Genomic DNA, 20,234 nt, shown 5'->3' with positions numbered 1-20,234 from the left:
ATTCTTACTGGTCTGATGATAAGAGCATAGAGCTCTTTACCTGCTCTTGACTGTGTGTGTGTGTGTGTGCATTTATTCAAAGTCGTTCTTGTAGCTAAAGTACTCATCAGGCCCATGTGTAGTGGAGGAAAAGCTGTGACTGCTTCCTCACTTGTTAATATTTTTATTTTCTGATCTAGCTGAGTCTTCTGGCACCTATAAAATGGTCTGGCCCTCTTGTTACCTATTAGTGGCTTTCCAAGGACGATAAGAAAGCTATAAAAGTAGAATACCCAAAGCAGCACTAAAATAACAGCAAGAATCCACAAGGTAAGGGAAACACAAGAAGGAAAGTGAATGTTATTCACCTTCAGACTCTTCTGCAGCCTAGATAACATCATGTTTCCACACTGCTAAAATATTATGCTCCATTTTATGAAATATTTGAACCTTGAACTGCAGTAAGTCAACATTCCAAGGAAGTGCTCATGTCTGGGCATGGGGGTAGGGAGTGAGGGCCCTTTGGACCTCATATCCACAAAGACCCCACGTACAGACTTGATACTCTCCCTCTAATAAGCCACACATCCAATCGCAGAGAGGACTGAAAGTCATCCATCATTTAACTAGAATTTTTAAAATATACCATAATTTTCACTATTCTACTAAATACTTTGACATTTCTTCATTTTTCCTTGTAGTGAGATGTGGTTTAAAACTGTAGGTACCATAGAAAATCATGTTCTTAAAGCTTATCCATTCCTGTGGGTGTCAACCCATTGTTAAGTTGAACCTTTTGATGATGTTACTTCAGTTAGGCCATGGCCCAGGTGTGGCTCTTAATCCTTTTAATGGAGCCCTTTATAAGAGAATGAAATTCAGACACAGAGAGAGAAAGCCATGGAAGCAAGATGCTGAAAGCAATGACCCAGAAGAAAAGGGAGAGACCAGCAGATGGCCGCCACGTGCCCTGCCATGGGACAGGAGTCCAGGATTGCTAGCAGTCAGTTTTTGGAGAGAAAACATTGCCTGATGCTGCTTTGATTTGGACATTTTTCTCAACCTCAAAACTTTGAGTTTGTAGGCTAATAAATTTCCATTGTTAAAAGCCTGCCCATTTTATGGTATCTGCTTTTGGCAGCCTAGCAAACCAAAATATGGGAGCTTTAAATAATGGAAGTGACCAGGCCCTCAATCAACCTTGAGAGGCTTAATGTGTGTCTTTCATATGTATTTGTCTTCCAGAACACATTCGGAGCATGGAACATGCCCAGTTAATTAAGGAATACATTTTTATTACCAACACCACCATTGGTTATATCTTTTCCTCAATAAGGAACTGGTCAACTAGTGAGATTAGTATGAACTGGTTCCCTTTTGGAGGAGAACAAAGATGTGGTGTGATCAACATAACCTGCTTTGCATGTTTGTACTTTGTCATAAAATGGGAGATAATGATAAGAATGTGTAAGAAGCACTGTGTTAATGATAGTGTCAGTGGAGAGTGTGAACAAAAGCCCTGACTCTTGAGCAAAAGTTAAATGTAAATTAAACCTTAGTTTTTATAGCTACATATTTATAGCTATTAGAAAGATCTCTGGTGTTGAAATTCCTGCAAGTATAATAATTTCTTCACCCTGAATGTGAAGCTCTCCAGTCACTGACCACAACTCTTCCTACTTAAGGCAATTGTTTTACAATACTGTTTTTTTCTGATGTGATTATTTATTACAGAAGTATGTATATTATATAACATATTATACAGATTATATCCATGTTTGTAAACACATGATACAGTGATCACTCATGGCACATGAGGCATTTGCAGGTAGTATGAAGACAAACTTCAAAATTTCAATAGCTATATATTTATTTTCATGTGTACTTGCAATTAACAGTGAATTTCCGAATTTTGCCATAATGGTAGTGAAGTGCAGTTTCCTTTTAAATGTAGGTTAAAAAGCGAATCAATTTAAAGAAAAATATGGAATAAATATGCAGTAGTCTGCTTAGGATAAGGCAAAAATTGTGAAGGTGCTCTGCCAATGACTGAGTTCCTGAAACAATGAGCTATGCAATAAAAAGAAAGATAGAGGCTTTGGCTTAGGTTTCTGATAGTAATGTGGCTACACTGAGCTGTGCTGGTGACCACTGGCACACACTCATAAGGCTGCTGCCTGATGGCTGCCCTGGGAACGTACTTTTCCACGGGACACTAATTGGCCTACACAGGAGTGAAACCATGACCCTTCCCTCATTAGCCACATGCTCAGACCAGCTGAGCTAACTCACTCTGGGTCACTGGGGTCCCATGTAGGAAATTACCATTCCAATGCCCTGTGGCCTCCTTGTAACCCCAACTAATGAATGTCCTGTGGAGCCTCATGTCATTCCTGGGGGAGCACACAGCAATCCCAGCAGTGGAGAAGTCGATGATATTCTGAAGTTGTAATCCAGGGAGATTCAAGTGAGGAGGCATGGAGAACTCAGGAAGCCCAGGAAAATGTTTTCAAACATCTCTGTGCTAGAAAAAGGATGAAAACAACATTCTACTCTGTCCACCTATTCTGCACGTTTGCCAGGCCTGGTTTCAGGATGTGGAGCTACCTGCTCGTGGGTACCTATATACGGATGACTCTTTTCATTTTAAGTATATTCTGAACTTTGGACTCCTTATGAAGAGAAAAACAGAAGCACAGGGAAGTTAAGAAAGCTGCCTAGCATCATGCAGCAGGTTCATCATAGAGTGAGAGAAGGGGAAGTGATATTTAAATGCTTGCTGTGTGGATCGAGCAGTTTAAGCCAACAACCCTATAAGGGACTGTTGTAAAATAGAGGTGAGGCAGGAGCTGTCATCCCTATTTTAGTGATCAGGGAACTGCAGCTCAGGAATAACTATTTAGAGTCTAGGATATTGGGCTTCTCCCAGGATTGCCATATTCTAGAAATTAACAAATCATGAGGTTGAAGGATATTTGCAAAATGAATACCTTGCCAAACCTTTCTGCTCATGTCCCCTTCCCCCACCTTGGGTCTCAGAGGAAAAGTGACAGGCCTTCAAGTAATCCTCATTTTTCTGCAGCCTTAGTACATCCCTAGTTTAGCCTTCAGAAGAGTTTCTTTAATCAGATGAACTGGTCGTCAAGGCAGAGAGAAAGCATTCTTCCCAAGTGTTGGAGAATATTGAAAAGGATGGCAGACTTTCTAAATGCACACTTAAGAGTAGGGAAAGACCAATAGTCACCTGCCTTCTATTTAATTAGCCTGTTGGACCAATAACCTTTCCAGGGGTCAAATTAAGTAGTAGGTGAAATACCTCCTGGTGCCCACTTGGCAGCTCCTCTTTCCAGAGACACAGTGGCCTGTCTCCTTGGGGCATGGGGAGCCAACCTTCCTTGTCTTTCTGGAAGCTGTGAAGCCCTCTGTGTGCCCACTCACAGCCCAAGAGCAGTGTGAATCACAAGGGACTGTAGACACGTGGAGCAAACCACCAAGCAAGCCATTTTTAAATTCAGCCCTCTAATGGCTGATTAGTATAGGCGGATGACTCAGCTTATCCTCAATTTCCTGGTTGATGCCTGAGAAATTCCAAATTTTTAAGGTGCAATTGGCTAAAAAAAAGCTAAAGGGACAGACAAATCTAGACAAAATCCCCAATCTACCATTTATTAGCAGAAAGATACTAGATAGTTACTGAACTTCTCTGAGCTTGAGTTCCCATATAATGGGGATAAACTCTTGCTCTCATTGTAGTTGTGGGGCCTGAAAAGATAATGCACGTAATATGTTTGGCACAGGACTAAAATGCTTAAGAAAAAAAAAGGAAGTATTTCTTATTATATGATCTGTCTCTGTTCCCTCATATACCGTGATTCAGCAAAATATGGTACAAGTTGCCAAGGTACAGCAAGCAGGAGATCAGGCTCTGTAGAATAATCTTATTTTCAGTTATTCATCTGAAGGCCAGAACCTATTTACTATTTCATATATGACTATGCATACCTCTTCATCAGAGGCTGCTAGGAAATTAGGCTTGAGGGAGGGCAGGGAAGGCCTCTGGAAGGGCCTGACATGAAGTACTTGGAGACTTACTAACACTGCCCCAGCCCCCCTCCTTTACCCCAGTGTCCCAGCCTAAAATCAGTCTTTTCTCCATCTACTACAAACTTTCCTCTGACCCAAGAGCAAGTTTGTCTACAGTCTTGGAGTAGAGGCTAGATTCTGGTCATCGAATCATAAGAGAATTGAATTGTTTTAAAAAGTGGGACAGTTGGTGAGATAAGAGTTTCCAGACTGCTTTCCTGGGGCAATCCCTTGCCAGCACCTGGGAAGAAGCTGGGTCAAGTTGACAGTATCTGAAGAAATGAAGAACCCCATGACAAGAGAAGAGCGACAAGACTAGTGGACACTGGGAAATCTTTACTCCTTACTCCTCTTCTGCAAGCACCTTCATTGCCTGAGTCATAGTGCCATCAGTCAGGTTTCCTGAACTTCAAATGAGGTAAATTCAATATTGGTAAGAAATATTTATGTTGACACTTGAGTTGATTAGAGCTTGTTTTTCCTTGATTATCTTGGTTCAACTGGTGGGTGTTTAACAAGAAACTGTAGCAATGACTGCAGGCCTGGAGTCTTGGGTCCTTATCCGACCTCTACTTGAACAGTTCTCTTTAACCCACTGCCACCTAGTGGTAGCTGAGCAGACTGGAAAACAAAAACAAAAATGCTTCATTGACATCCAGAGACATGGGTGACAAACAACCTTTTTTTCCCACTGCTACTCCTATCCAAGAAGCATAGGGAAAAAGTAATAAATGTATCACATTCTACAGGTCTCCTTTCCTCTGCCAATATTTAACTGTCACTGTACATTTTAAATGTCAAACTAGCTGACACTTCTGCCTTTATTATGATTAATGAGGACACTCTCATTTAATTGGCAGGCTTTGAGATACAATACAAACAAGCAAGGGCCAGAACAGGGACACTGTCCTGGTCTCTCTCTCCTCCATTTTTGTTATTTGTTTTGTTTTTTTTAGGAGATAGCATGGATTGAACCCAGGACTTTATACATGGGAAGCAGGTACTCAACCACTGAGCTACATCCACTCCCCAATGAAAGTCTCGTTTTGTTTTTTTTTAAGGAGGTACCAGGTATTGAACCCAGAACCTCGCACATGGGAAGCAGGTGCTCATCCACTTAAGCTACAACCACTCCCCAGAAGTTTTAGGGATATCAGCTAAGTCCAATTTAGGGATTCCTTGAGAGGGGGGAACTGTCTTGCCAGTTAACTTGAGGTTACCCTCTACAAGAACCAATGTGATTTTTTTATTTGTCCACTGTGACAATTTGAGATTATTTTTGTGACTCCCAAAAGGAGTAAGATTATGTTGTAAACTAATCTAGTCCTCTGGGGGATACCCTTTGAGTGTATTAAATTCAGGGAGGGACCTCTGATTAAGTTTACTTGATAAAATCAATTTAGAGTTTCTGAATGGGCTACTCAGAAGGCATAACTTAGGTTAAGTCCCCACCTCCTTGGTGGGCTGATATAAAAGGACACTTACTAAAGAAGACACACTGGAAGAGAAAGAGTTCTGTCATTTTTGATCCTGGGGTCCTAGGGAGAGATAAATCATTTGCCTAATAGTTTATGGCTGATCTTGGGAAGAGACTGATATAGGAAGCCTGAGGGGAAGGCTGAAACCCAGCAGACATCTCCCGCCATCTTGTTTCTACACACTGCAGCTGTCTTTGGTGATAAAGGACATCTTACCATACCTTGAGTTGGACTTTCCACAGCCTTGGGACTGTAAGCTTTTACCCCAAATAAATACCCTTTATAAGAGCCAGCAGATTTCTGAGACTTTGCATTGGCACCCCTTTGGCAGACTAATATATCCACCTGTCTCAGGTAACTCAGCTCTGGAAATGCACAGAGGAGATCAAGTAATCAGTGTGGCAAATCCTTCAGCAGCTCAACTTCTTGTACAAGCAGAGGAAAGCCAGTGCAAATTTACATAATTTTGGAAGCACATGAGGATCAATTAGTCAAATGTGGTAAAAACAGAGGGTCGCAGCATTGACGGTGATTTCAGCAAACTGTGAAGACAGTGGATTAATGTAGGTGAGCTACTGGGTAGAATAAATTCACAGGGCAATTACCATTGCTCAGGGCAATGAAGAGATAATTCAAAATTTGGGTCAAGTTCCTTTTCTATGCATGAACCTTAAACTTGGGGAAAAAGTGCTACCTCCAGAATGGATGAAGATCTAGATATTTTTTTGCAAAGACAAAACACAAGGTTACAACACTGAAATTGCAGAAGGCTCTCTAGATAAGTGTCTTCACCCGGTAACAGAAAAAAATCAGCAGAGACAAAGCAGCCAGTATGTTAACACAATCATATTTAATACAGTTTTCAGACTCCCATATGACACATATCTAAAGCAGAACATCACAAACTGACATTACTAGCAGCAATCCTTCCTAAATAGGAAGGGTTTAAGTGAATTTAACAGAAGTAATTTAAAGACAAGATTACAAGTCATGGTTTGTCTTTTAGCAGCTGGTATCTGAATATTGAAACTATAAATACATAGAGTCACTCAGTTTCAGCCTATTCTAAAATAAAAAACCAACAAACATTAAGTCATGGTACAAAGGGCTATCCCGAGGGTTGCCAAACAGAAGACTAATATCTTCAGAGGTCAGTAGGGAATAAGCAAATCACTTTTTAAAGACATGGCTTACTTTCTGCTTTATTGCCAGGGCAACAGAAAAAGAAGTGGACAGCTGCCTAGAACCTGCCTTACACATAATTTAGTCAGATATCATAGTTTAAAAAATACCCCTTAAACTGTTTCAGGTATTTTTTTCAAAGCTCTAAAAAAATAACATTAGACATAACATCAGACATTTGCTCCAAAGGACTAAAAATCAGAAGCAATTGCAATGTACTGGGAATAGCTTTTATAGCTTTCCTGAGGGACAGGTCCCTTCCTTTTATAGAGGATATTTTTAAACAAACACTAACTCTGGTAGCTCGTCAAACTGCTTTTTTTTTTTTTTCTAAATAAATAAAAGACCAACTGGAGGTCTCAGGTGTAGTTATTTTTCTTCCTCTAGATACTCAGAATCATCCAAAGCCCTTTCTTGACAGAAAGCTTTCATTTCTATTAGAGGAGTGCAAGAGAACTTACAAACATTTGAAAAACACTGAGAGCAAAGGAGCCCAGAAACTGAGACAGGAACCACAAAGGCTTATCTTAAATCCATCAACTCAATTTGCCAGAAAGTACTGACAGACCACCTACCTATATACAACATGGGTGCAGATAAGATTTTCTTGCTTTACAACCAGAAAAAAAGCCTTCTAGGAGTGACTGTCCAGAAAAACACAAGCTGATGAACTTAAGTTACTGAAAAGGGATCAACTGCATTCTATATCTGGCACAGAAAAAGAAAAATAAAACAACTGCAAAATCATTATATCTGTACCGTGATACTCTTACATGAACCTTGACCTTCCCACAGCAATCATCTCATTAATAAAAAATACATAAAGGATTGGAAAGCACCAGTGACAGCTAGCTGTCTTTGAATAATTTTTTTTTCTAAAGACAAAATTTAGAGAAAAGATAAAGAAGTAAATTATAGAACAGACTCTATTTCATGATTTTGCCCATGTCAGCTACTATGGGAATAGTGCAAATAGAAATACAAATATTCATTCTGCATCAAGTTAAGTTTCTGTTTTTACCTAGGGGTAGAAGTGGTACAATGGATTTCTGTAAGGCTTCAGAGGATTAAGGGTGGCTCATAGCTCATGATCTGACAGTCTATAAGTGTGCTCCGGACTATTTCGCCATGAGGATAGATGAAGTCCCTTCTGATCCAGTAAGGCTTCACAGCAAGGATATCTATGGACCTAGATTTTATTGCTAATGGTTTCTAGGTTTTACTTGACATGCACCATGCACAGAGAACAAGACACTGATAGGTCTAGAGACACCTGCCTTAGACAATGCCAACTCTGCCTAGCCATCTCACAGACTGCTTATGTCCGGTCATAAGATGGTCCCTGAAAGAAAACATAAATGCTAGAACAAACAACCTAAAGTTCAAGTTCTCCAAATGGTTAAGCAATAGAATCACCTTTATGTGCAAAGAAGCATAAATGAAATTGTTCTGGTTGTGAAATATGTTCCATTTCTTACTTACTTTTTATTATTTAACAAAGCTGGTTACTCCCAAGACCTCAAAGAGTAGAAAGGTATCCTATCACTTGTCATGAAAACACTCTCACATGTTTAGAGACTGCTTTGAAGAACCAAAATTGGAGATTTAAAAATACAATTCCTACCCCAGAGAATTCTAGAAACCAGGTTTGCTAGACTTCAGTTACTTAAGATCGCCCCTTTCAGGTGACTTGGTGGACAGCCATTCTCGCTATTACTTCACCCTTTTTTTTTTTCGCTTCTATCAAGGAGGACTTCAGTTATTTTCAAAGCAATGTATTATTAAGATCCTAGATGATCACATGTTTTGAGCAGCCTATACCTTAAGACATATTCTTTTTTTCCTTTTGAAAAAACTCTTCCAATAAGAAAAGGCAATAATTTTAAAAAAATTAACGTATCTGAAAAATAATTATCCTGCTTTGTACAAAATAGTACATTTACTAGGTAGAATTCATTTCAGAATCACTGACCAAACTCAACAGATGGGGACAAGTGAACACATAAGACAGATCACAGAGTTTAAAAATAATTTTCACAGCCAAAATTATCAAGTTGGGTAGAAAAGTAGCAAGCCAATCTTATATGAATATAAAAAAATTAGATGTAAACATGAAAACAGGCATGTGTTTAAGATAAATCAGGTTAGATTTAATTAGGGACTGGAATGAATGGGAATTGATTATACTTCTTTTGATTCCTAATTTCTACTTTATCAGGAAAATACAGCATTCATTAGAGCTTCTAGCCGAGAGACAAGAAGGCCAAACAAGGAAGACGGGTAAAGAGGTATAGGCAGAGTTCCCTGATCATTAAACAGGACAACTAGTTATTGGGGAGCTGAGATTTAGACACACTATTTAGAAGAAAATTTAGATTGGCATATTCCAAAGATAGTTGTTCACTTGAGTTTGTAACCTGAACCTCTATAAACCTCTAGTGCATCTGAGCTAGCTCTAAAGAGTATATTTTAAAATGCATTTAAAACATAAAAACAAACAAAAATTTTTAAAAGTCCACAAATTCCCCTTTGGGGATGTTATTATTTTTAGATGTTCACTTTCCCTTTGGTACTACCCCTAGAAAAGTCCAGGGGAATTATTCCTGATAAGTATCAGAAATGGATGGGGACTGGGATGTGGGGGAACAGCAAAGAAATATTACTCTCTTAGGGAAGATACTCTTCTCTGAACTTCCATTGCCACTTAGGAGAAGGAATGGAATATGGTATTAAAATAGTTCCCAAAGTTATCATTGCCTTCTGGTTATAGTTACAAGATTGTAATTATTCCTATGATACCTATAGAGATTACTTTCCTATGTAGCACCTGCCTTGCTCATAAGACGAAGAAATTCTTATGAAGCTAAGAAAGCATTAGAAAAATGATTCATGGCACTTAAATGTGTTTAGAAACTTTAAAATGCCTTTCTAAAATTCTGTCTCAATACCCCTGTGAGGTAGGTGAAAAACTGAGGCACAGAGGGGATAAGTCTGCTCACCTTTCATCACATGATGAGCCAGTGGCCCAGCCAGCAGAAGGACCAGGTGTCACAGCGCCCTGTGCTCACCCTGCTTCTCAGAAGGCTTATCTAAATCACTCAACAAATACAGCAGGGAAAACTTTTCTTATCACACATTTTCACAAGTTAGCTGTTTTCCATTCTCACTTTGAAGATAAGTTATCTAAAATAAAACCAAATATAAACAAAACAAAAATTAAAATTGCCTAACAGCCTGTATCAAGATATAGCCTAATCTGTGTTGGTGATTGAAAAGAAGATGGTATGAGTCAAGTAGAAGCAATAGAGGGTTCTATGATCTTCCTATTACTCAAGCCATGCTATGAGTTAAAGTTTCCCCTGGAGACATGACCAACTGTACTTTGTTAAAACCTCTTTGGGGGAAGCGGATGTGGCTCAAGCAAATCGAGCTCCCGCCTACTACATGCGAGGTCCCAGGTTCAGTTCCCAGTGCCTCCCAAAGAAGACGAGCAAGACAGCGAGCTGATGCAATGGGCAGGTACAGCAAGCTGATGTAACAAGATGATGCAACAAGAGACACAAGGAAAACATAATGAAAGACACAACAAAGCAGGGAGTGGAGGTGCGCAAGCAATTAGGTGCCTCCTTCCCATATTAGAAGTTCCAGGTTCCTGGTGCCTCCTAAAAAGACTAGCAAATGACAGACAGACACAGCAAATGCAAACAATGAGGGGGTGGGGAGAAATAAATAAACCTTTAAAAGAAAAAACCTCTTTGGCCTGACACAATGGAATAAAACTATCACCCCTGTTTCGTGGTCAAACCATTCTGAAGGTTATTCTACACAGGGCCCGCCCTGCCTGGAAAGGGGACTCTTAGTCATGATTTATGTGTAGTATAGAGTTCATGCAGGACTTTATAAAGCCAGATAGGAAGGTCACTGTCTCCTGCCATAGAGCTCACAAGACATACAGATGGCAACACAATAGAATCATGCAATAGCACCATGCACAGAAGTTAGAAATAAGGACAAGACGTCACCACACAGGCATTTTACAGTCCCATCTGGTATGCCTTTGCAGAGTCTGCCTCTGGGAAGGGCAAGAATGAGGTGGTTCTGTATTCCTTTCCACAATAAGGAGAGGGAGAAAAACAGTATTCACTGTTAGTTGCTTTGAGCATATCTCCAATCTAAATTTTGCCCCTTCAAAAGTTGGCTGCTTTCCTAGATCTTACAGATATTCAAAGATAAAAAATTTAATTTCTTGATCAAGGGCAAATGATGCAGAGCAAAACTCAAATGTCAGTTATAAGATGTGAGTACAGGGCTCCAGACCAGTTTACATTCCTACTCTTAGAATCAAACTGGTGAATATTCAGAGCACTATCTTTTAGAAATGAGATGATCATACTTTTGAGAAAGGTTCCCCCCACCCATGCTACAGTCTCTGAGGAATGACTTCAATTCATACTGTAACCACTATTTAAATGGAATCTTCTATTTGGTTTGTTTTGCATATCTGAAGTAGAACATGATACCAAGTCAGATGTATGTGCCTACATCTGACTTTTGCCTTGAAATTCATGCAGACACCTGCCCTTTAAAGGCCTGTGCTCCCTGGAGATGGAGGGAGCCCGTCTCCCAGAGGGCCTACGCCTGGCTCTGTCCTCTGCACATGCAGGACCAGAGGGAATCATTCCGAGTCAGAGTTTCATTGGGATATTAGGATACAACTTAGCAGCAATTCATGCATTTTATTTCTAAAAACCAGAGCTCAAGTGTGGTTGAGCTGGTCAGTGTGCAAGATGAACCAGCAGGACATTCTCACCTCGAATGAAAATCTGATTTATGTGTCGAGTGAATACCTGCTGGTAATCCACTTTGGGCTTTCGCTTTTTCTTACGGGGCTGACTCCTGGAAAGGGTGGTAGCCCTGGAAAAGGTACCTCCAGCACTAGACCCTTCTGTCCGTGTAGTCCTTCCTGACAGCTCTGACCTGGATTCCTCTCTTCCAGAGGCCTGAAGGGAAGAAGGGACAGAGCGGGAGCGTTTGTATGACCCCCGGTCAGTGTCTCCTCTTCCCCATACTGTAGCCACCTTCCAAGTGGATGTCTGGGAGTGTCTGGACAGAGTTGAATCTTCAACTGCAGATTTAGAATCTGCTTCCTTCTTGGAGGAATCTTGAAGTTTTAGCCGGTCAAAAAGCTATAAGGAAAGCAATTCCAAATGTTAGCTTCCTCTTTAACCTTCAATGGCCCTCTTTCAATACACATAAAAAGACCAGCTTCCTTAAATACACTCCATGGTCTTTTTGCTTTGCAATTTTAAAAAAGCTGGCAATGAATTTTCTATTTCTAAGCATAATGCATGCAAATCACTAAGCCTGTCAAGAGAAAAGACACCTGGTTATTTTGTGGTATAAAGCTGAAAGACTTTTGAGTGTTCTAGGAAGCAACCTATTGCTCAAATAGCATGTAGATTAGCAGTACAGACTCCTTTGAGATTTGCTGGAAGTATGAGGAGAGAGAATAAGGAACAGGGCTTTCCTTCTAGGAATCCTGGTCATTGGGCTGAGACCTTAATCCCTAAGCTTGAAAGCACGCTGGGTATCAGTAAGCCAGGGGAGACTGCCTACCCGGGTGAGGGTTAATGAAGAATCCCGTTCATACGCTTTGCCCAGAACAGGTTTTCGGTAGGTCTCATCCACATCAGTAAGTGCCTAGAAGAAAAGCCCAAAGAGAAAAAAATTAGAAATAATTATTTTTAAATAATTTAATATTAATTAAATTTTTATTTTGAAGGCTTTCAGGAAAAAAAGGCAGAATAATGTCTAATTGTAGTGCAATTAAGTCTAACAGGTGCCAGCCTTGGGCAGAAGAAAATGGCAACACCTGGTGCCCTCTGAATAGCATTTCCTGAGCCATTACCACCATAAGAGATGGACATCATCCATGGTTAAGGACCTTTACAACCACGTGGCAGAGATACAAAAATATCTAGGAAGCTTATTAAAATGCAAATTCCAAGGCTGTTCTCCTAGCAATTCTAATTCAATAAGTTTGGAGCCCAGGAACCTTCTGTTTTACCCTAAAACCTCAGGAAATTGTGATGCAGGATAGACTCAGACCACATACCGAGGAACACTGCTTTTCCCACTTCCTTCTTCTCATTTTCTAGGTCTTATGACAGCAACTAACAGAGATTAACTGGGGCTATAGATAGAATTATTCGTAAGTTCCTGTCTCTGAGAGACCAACCTCACAGGACAGCTGTTAGGATCAAGTGAGATTACGTAAGAGAAATTACTTTGAAAACCGTAAAGCACCCTACAAATATAAGTATTATTTTCACTGTCATCAAAAGTATTCTCTTTAATCCTTTCCCTTCAAGTGTAAAACTATAATCATAAAAATGTTTTTCCTACATTTTAGAGATAACAGACTGAGGCTCAGAAAAATACCTTGCCCACAGTAACAGAGTCACCAAGTGGGAGGCTAGGATCCAAATCCAGGTCTTCTAATTCCACAGTGGCTGAGAACATGGTTTTAGGGTCAGAAAGACCTGGGATAAACTTTCACTTACAGTGTGGTCTGAGACCTAATTTCCAATCTCTCCAGCCTCGATTTCATTTTTAAACTGGAACTATAATAGTACCTACAATTCACTCATTGAGATGATGTATGTAAGGTCCTTAGTACAGTATGTGGCACAGAGCAATCACTCAATAAATGTTACAAATATTGTTATTATCCCAAAAAATGTATGGAGGGAGATAAAGCACAGGGAAAAAAAAAGTTGGAGATGGAAGGCCATATGGAAAAAAATACTAGAAAGTCCTGGCAGTTCCCATTTTAACCGCCTCATATTATAGTTGTCTAAAACCCAGACAGTAAACTTCTAGAAGGCTGGGGGTACATGGTATACTACTTCATAAGGAAATACCATGCACAGTGCCTTACTTACTGACATGTTTGCTTCATCCCTATCCTTATCTATCTTTCCAAATACTATAAAGTGAACATTCCTTGATGGTGGGAACTATGTCTCTTTTCCAAAATTTCTGTACCTAGAACAGGGTCCAGTCTAAGTGGGAAATCAATAAGTGTTTTTAAATAAATGAAAGAATGGCTGGTAGGAAATCAATAATAAACCATTAAACAGATAAATAAGCATTCCTTAAGGCTAGGTTTCTGAACCTTGGCACTACTGACATTTTGAACTAGATAATTCTTTGTTGTGGGAGGCTGTCCTGCATATTATAGGATGTTTAGTAGCATCCTTGGCATCTACCCACTAGATGCCAGTAGTAGTCTGCCCCAAGTTGTGTCAATGAAAATGTGTCCCAACATTTCCAAATGTCCCCAGGGAAGAGGGGAGGACAAAATCACCCTGGGTGAGAACTACTGCCTTAAGAAAAGGAAGCACTATGGAGAACCTTTTGCTGCCAAGTAGAGCACACAGACTCTAGTTCTTCTGGGAAATCGTTCTGGTCTTTTTAAAAAATTCTGCTGAATAATGTCCTTTAAAAGACATATAAAATATTTAATCCCTGGGAAGTTTTCCAGCCCCTTAAGAAAGGCTTAATTACCATATTCCAGAATTTGTCAAATGCAACGAGGAAGCCTGTACAGACGCCCCGAAGTCCCTTGAAAGTGCGGATGTGAACATTCACCTTCACCCCCTCCCGGATACAACGATGGAGTTCACCCAAAGGGCTACCGTCGTGCACTAAAACAAGAGAAGAACAGTCAGTACAGCATGGAGGTCTGTTCTCATTCCCAAATTTGACAACCAAGACCACCCAACCATCTCCAGCAACTCAAGGCAACACACACTGACAGAATGTGGATAAACCCTATGTATGGCTCTCCTCCAAATGTTTCACTACCTGTACATCCTTTATTTTATGATGTCATTGATTCTAAGATGCACCAAACAACTTTTTTTTGGAAAAAAAAGAAATAATACCACATTAAATATACTCATTAGCAGCTAGATTCTTCTCAATTCTGTGACTTGTCAAGATAACTTTTTCAGCATAATTCTCATGGACCCCATATCCTGCTTAAGCCTTCCAAAAAACAAAAACCTTGTTCATACGTTTAAAGGAAATGAACCATGTGACATATCTGCCCTTAAACATGTGCAATCCTTTAAGAGAAAAGGGCCTTTTGGTCCCACCAGTCTGATCTTACTCCCTGTATAAGCTCTCTGGAGCCACAAGTGTTTCAACGTACATCGTCTGTACACCATGAGGAAAGGTACTGGTTGTGTTCCAAGGCGTGATGATGTAAGAGGTACCTGCAGAGTATCTGGCTCCTATGAGATTGGCCATCAGCACCATGTAAAAATAGCAGTATGACTCCTGGGGAAAATCCTGGGACCATAAATTTTGGCTTTTACTAAGAGGGATTCTTTTCTCAGAGCTTGGGAATAGGGATGACTTTTATTTTTATTATCTCATGTTAATTTAGCTCTCACAATATGCTGGTTATACTATACGGAATGTCCTCAAAGAAGCCCTACCCTCCTCAACACACAGACACTCAGAAATATACAGTCTCAGCCTCTCTTTCATTCTCTATATCCCAAGTCTGCAAGAAAAAAATTATTTGGAGAGAACATGCCATTGATAGTAAACAAAAATAACTTCTGTTTCATTTCTAGTGGCATAGAGGCCACTCCTGCATTTTAGTTTGGATAACTAAGCAGATTTCTCCTGGACCTTCTTATCCCTCACTCATGGGTTGGCTTATGAATAATGGCATGATGAATTAATAAAAGAAAATAAGTTTGGATTAAGAAGAAAGTGATTTAGTAGATGAGAAGTAGGAGTTTATGTCACATCGAATATTTGGCAAAAAGGCACAGTTAAAGGCAAGTGGCAGAAACAGTGGCCTTGGAAAGGAACATGAGAATCTTGTTCTGGCCTTGATCATCTACCCCTTCTCTAGCAATATTTTAAAGACCTTTAAACCTATAATATATAAGGGTGTGTGTGTGCATTTATCTGAATATGTTATAGGCAGTGTTATATCAAACACTGTAAACAACATTCAGGTCATTGTAACTAGTTGCATGACTTTGACGAGTAACTTTTTCTCTACACGGCTACTAGTTAACTTCAAGATTTACTTCAGGAATAAGTTTCCATAATTCAATTTCACAGAAACTGACGACAATGCTTAGATTATTCTCTTTGACTACAGAGGGTCACATCACCTCTTCTCCCCATTTATATATTTCTACAACAAACAGAAAGACCCTTATTTTTCTATTTTTAACTAGGAAAAAAATAGGGGCACTATATCTTCCCCCTCGTCCCCCAAACAGAGAGAAAGGGCAAGCATGTGTCTGAACAACAGTCCTTTGTTCTAATTAAGCAAATGGCAAACTCAGGTCTTCCAGCTCTTATATCTGTGCTTTTCTCTTGATCTTTTTTCTTCCAATGATTTGATAAGGTATAATTCAATAATGTAACACTAGCGCCACCTATCAGAGTGAACTGCCAAAGCCAAAATGAGCACCCATTCTTAAATGCACAACAGTATCTGTAACAAACTCCAAATCGATGTTTTCTAAAACTTAATTCACCAAAAATCATATGTCTTATCTTTGAAGAAAATTATTCTTCCAAATCTTCTTTACTGCCACTACTCTGGCACCACACCCTTCCAAATCTGGGTCATTTTTAGTTTCACTCTCACTTCTTCTACTTAGCCATCACCACATTGAGGCAATAGATTTTTTTTTTAACATACCTGCGGCCGAGGATTAAACCTGGGACCTCTTATGTGGAAAGCCAGTGCTCAACCACTGAGTCACATCGGCTTCCCTGAGATGGTTTTATTGTTTGTTTTGCTTGTTTGTTTTTGTTTTCCCAGGAGGCACAGGAAACCAAACCCAGGACCTCCCATATGGGAAGGGGGCATTCAACTGCTTGAGCCACATCTGCTCCATCAGGCGATAGATTTTTGATTTTTGATTTTTGGCACTGGGACCAGGGATTGAACCCAGGACCTTATATGTGGTACTGCAGTGCACAACCATTTAAGCTACACCAGCTCCCAGTAGATTCTTAATAACTAAGAACCTGCCCTTTCATCTCTTTCCACAACCAACAATTTCCAGTGTGGAGCCTTGTAAGATGAAAGGTTTACCATGGAGTCTCCTAGATCCCCTTGTTCACATCAACAACAACATCATCACTATCATCAGTTTTTTTTTGTCACCATCCTTATCACCAATTACTAACCTCACAATATGAACCAGGGCCTGTGCTAAGTTTAGCTTTACATACCGTGTTTTATTTCATTCTCACATCAACCCTAATACATGGGTACTATAATTTCACCCCATTTTATGGATAGGAAAACTAAGACTCAGGAAGGTTGAGTAACTTGTTCAAGATTATTTATCTAGCTGAGCCAACACGCAACCCAGGGAAGTAATATGTATCCTGACCTGGGACTTTTGATTATGACACTCTGAAAACAATAATAAGCACAACAACAACCTACAACAATAACAGTGACACATAACATGCACTGGAACTCCCCATATGCTAGGCACCATTTTAAAAGCTTTAATGTGTTAACCAGTTCAATCCTTACAACGATAGATACTATTATTGTCCTAATTTTACAGATTAAGAAACTGCAGCCCCCCAAAACTGAAGTACCTTGCCTAAAGTAAAACAGCTAGAAAATGGAAAAGCCATAATTCAAACCTAGGTAATCACACCCAGTCATGCAGTACTCTCTTTCCCCAAATACCTCTTACTACTAGGAACCTTTGTCCTAAAAGTGGTTGTGTCATGTCACTGTCCTGCTTAGGAATATATATACCATGATTTCCCACTCTCTACCATAACGAATTCAAACCAATTCTTTGGTTGGGCCTGCAAAGTTTTCCAGCAGCATATCTCTCTCTGGACCCAAATTCAATTCTCAAACTCTGAGCACACTTATGGGGCACCCTTCACCAACCAAAAACAAGCAAGCAAGGGAACATATTAGAATTTAGAGTATGCAAATTTCCTTTGCTGAAATTAGCATAATGGTTAAGCACACAGGCGCTGGACAGACCCAGGATTAGGTCTCAGCTGCAAAAATCACCCAGCCTTGTGACCCTGGGAACTTGGTTAACCTCAATGAACCTCAGTTTCCTGATCTATATTGTATATAGAAACCTCATGGGGTTGTCCAAAGGGTAAAATGAGATACTTAGCACAGTATACAGCACAGTGCTCAAGAGTAGCTACAATTAGCAACAATAAAACTTCCATCATCTGATTTACAAAGAGTAGGAAGAAACTTTTTGGAGGAGGGAAATGGTTCACATATCTCATCTGGTTGGTGGTGATTTCAGGACTCCATACATTTGCCAAAGCTAACATACAACGGGCGAATTTTGCTATATGTAAATTACACTGCAATAAGTTTGATTTTTAAATAATTACTATTATCCTAATTCATATCCTTCCTTAACTTCAAGTCTTAAAGCTTACCTCTTATAAGAACTCGAATAAATCTAATCCTCATCCATGCTTCTACAGTTTTCTTGCTTTCTGAAGGTCATCAACTCTTTGTCATGTCTATCTATTTCTATCATGTACACCCAACTGGTTCCAGTGGCATAATAAAAATTTTCAGTGGCTAGAGCACATTCTTTGAGATCTTGACTCCAGGCGTATGTTTAATCATGGGAAGTCGCCAAAGCTGGTCTCCATACTCTGTCATACCAATACAGCAACACGTTCCATAGGTAAGGTCAAAATTCACCCACCTCAGTAGTAAAGCAATAAGAATGGACAAAATGGAAATAGATGTTACAATCTAAGACTGGATACATTTCAACTATCAGATAAAGGCAAAGTAAGGTCCTCCAAACTGCTCTCATTTTAGGAACACGCATGGTGTATTCTAGTCTTACTGAATAGGGATGTGCTGGCTTGGTAAACCATCTGAGGGAGGCACCCGTAAGAGCACCACAGCTTTTCAGGATGTTTCTCTTGATAATTTTCGAGGAATGAAGCAAAAATATTCCCTTGCTTAGCACACCCCTCCATTCAAAAGGCATTGATTTAATAATGGAACAATTTAGCTATTAGGATACAGATGCTTTCAATGGCTAACTAGGTCATTGCATTCACAGGGCAGATGTCAGAACTGTTTGCCAGATCACAAAAGATAGAACCCTGGGCTACTTTTATTCCATTTATACAAGATCTAACTCACACATTAGCAACCTTGGCTGCTTACAGCTTTACTCTAAGGAGGCTCCAAGAAATTCCCTTGTGCCATTTACACCTTCAGAACTTAAAATAACCTGTGCATATGGTAATGAGAGCCTGACAATACACAGTCCTGCACCCAGCCAAGCCGAGTGGCTGTAAAATAGCGTCTGTGTTTTCGCGGCATTTGTGCCTACTGCATTCCAGCATTTGTGATTTAGAAATATGAACAGATGTGTGACAAGACCTTGCAGCCCTTCTCCTGCTTACAGCGCCCCAGAAGGAGCTGACACTTAACCTGGAGGGGTTTGGAGTTATGTCCTTTGTGCGGTCTGAATAGATCTCTCTGTGCTTCACCTGATCATCCCCAAATCCTATAGACTCTCCTTCCCCTAATATTGGCTGTACCCTCTCCCACTTCTCTCGAACGCCCCTCAGTTCTGTTTCTAGTCCCCAAGACCTCTCATCACCTCTGCAGACCCTCTCTGTGATGCCCCCCAACACCACTTCTGCAGACACTCCGCAGGCTCCTAGTCACCTCTGTAGACACCGTGGCTCCCGATTACCTCTGCAGATCTCCTACACCCGGACTCCCCACGGCTCCTCATTCCCCCTACAGCCTGTCACCCCATTACTCGAGCAGACCCTCCCCACGCCTCCACTATCCATATTACCCACACAGTTCCCCGCTGCGGCCGCTGGCCAGCTCTGCAAACCTTCACAAGACCCTCCCCCTAAACGCCCGCAGAACTGGCCAAACCCCCACCGCCCTGCAGACGCCCGCCGGCCGCCACCTTCCGGGCAGGGCCGGTCTCTGCCCCGCGGCCCACAGGACTCACAGGGCATCCGCGTGAGCACGTTGCGCGGCGCCTTCCGGCTCCGACCCCGGCCCGGCCGGCGCGCCTCGGCGGCCCCGTCCTCTTCCTCCTTGGCTACCATGAGGCGGCGGAGGCGCTGGATGCGCTCGGGGTCCGGCGCGGGGGCGTCGGGGCGGCGGCGGGTCCTGCCCGAGGCGGCGGCGGGCGCGGGGGGGGCGCCGGCGGAGCCCCCCGCGCCCGCGCCCCGCGCCCGCCCGCGCCCGCGCGCGCCGCCCCGGTGCCCGGTCTTGAGGAAGCTCTCGTACTCGGCCAGGTTGTTGAAGCAGGGCGCGTTGGGGTAAGGGATGGGCGGCAGGCGCGGCGCGTACAAGGCCAGCAGCGGGTCGAAGCTGTCAGAGCTGACATCCAGCCGCGGGCTGGGCGAGCGCGCCGGGCTGCCGGCGCGAGCCGACCTCGCCCCCCGCTCGCGCTCCTCCAT

At 41.3% G+C, this 20,234-nt stretch overlaps 1 protein-coding gene across 2 annotated transcripts; it reads right to left on the bottom strand.

Moving 5' to 3' along the window:
• Positions 1 to 646: 646 nt before the first annotated feature.
• LSM11 (LSM11, U7 small nuclear RNA associated) lies at positions 647 to 20,234 on the bottom strand. 2 transcript variants are annotated; one of them, XR_009181856.2, is made up of 5 exons: positions 19,778 to 20,234; positions 14,292 to 14,431; positions 12,339 to 12,422; positions 9,722 to 11,908; positions 647 to 4,683 (listed from the first exon to the last, which is right to left on the bottom strand). XR_009181856.2 is itself a non-coding variant. In XM_058281475.2 (4 exons), exons 1-4 carry the CDS (start codon positions 20,232 to 20,234, stop codon positions 11,498 to 11,500), a joined length of 1,092 nt encoding a protein of 363 aa, XP_058137458.1. In that variant the 3' UTR covers positions 6,369 to 11,497. The 2 variants fall into 2 exon arrangements, 1 of the variants encoding a protein (XP_058137458.1); XM_058281475.2 differs by lacking the exon at positions 647 to 4,683 and having other exon boundaries at positions 6,369 to 11,908.

The sequence above is a fragment of the Dasypus novemcinctus genome, chromosome 2, assembly GCF_030445035.2.
Source record: "Dasypus novemcinctus isolate mDasNov1 chromosome 2, mDasNov1.1.hap2, whole genome shotgun sequence".
In the NCBI taxonomy this organism is placed as follows: Eukaryota; Metazoa; Chordata; class Mammalia; order Cingulata; family Dasypodidae; genus Dasypus; species Dasypus novemcinctus.
Note: the sequence above shows the minus strand (reverse complement) of the source record. Positions and strands in the feature narration are given on the sequence as shown.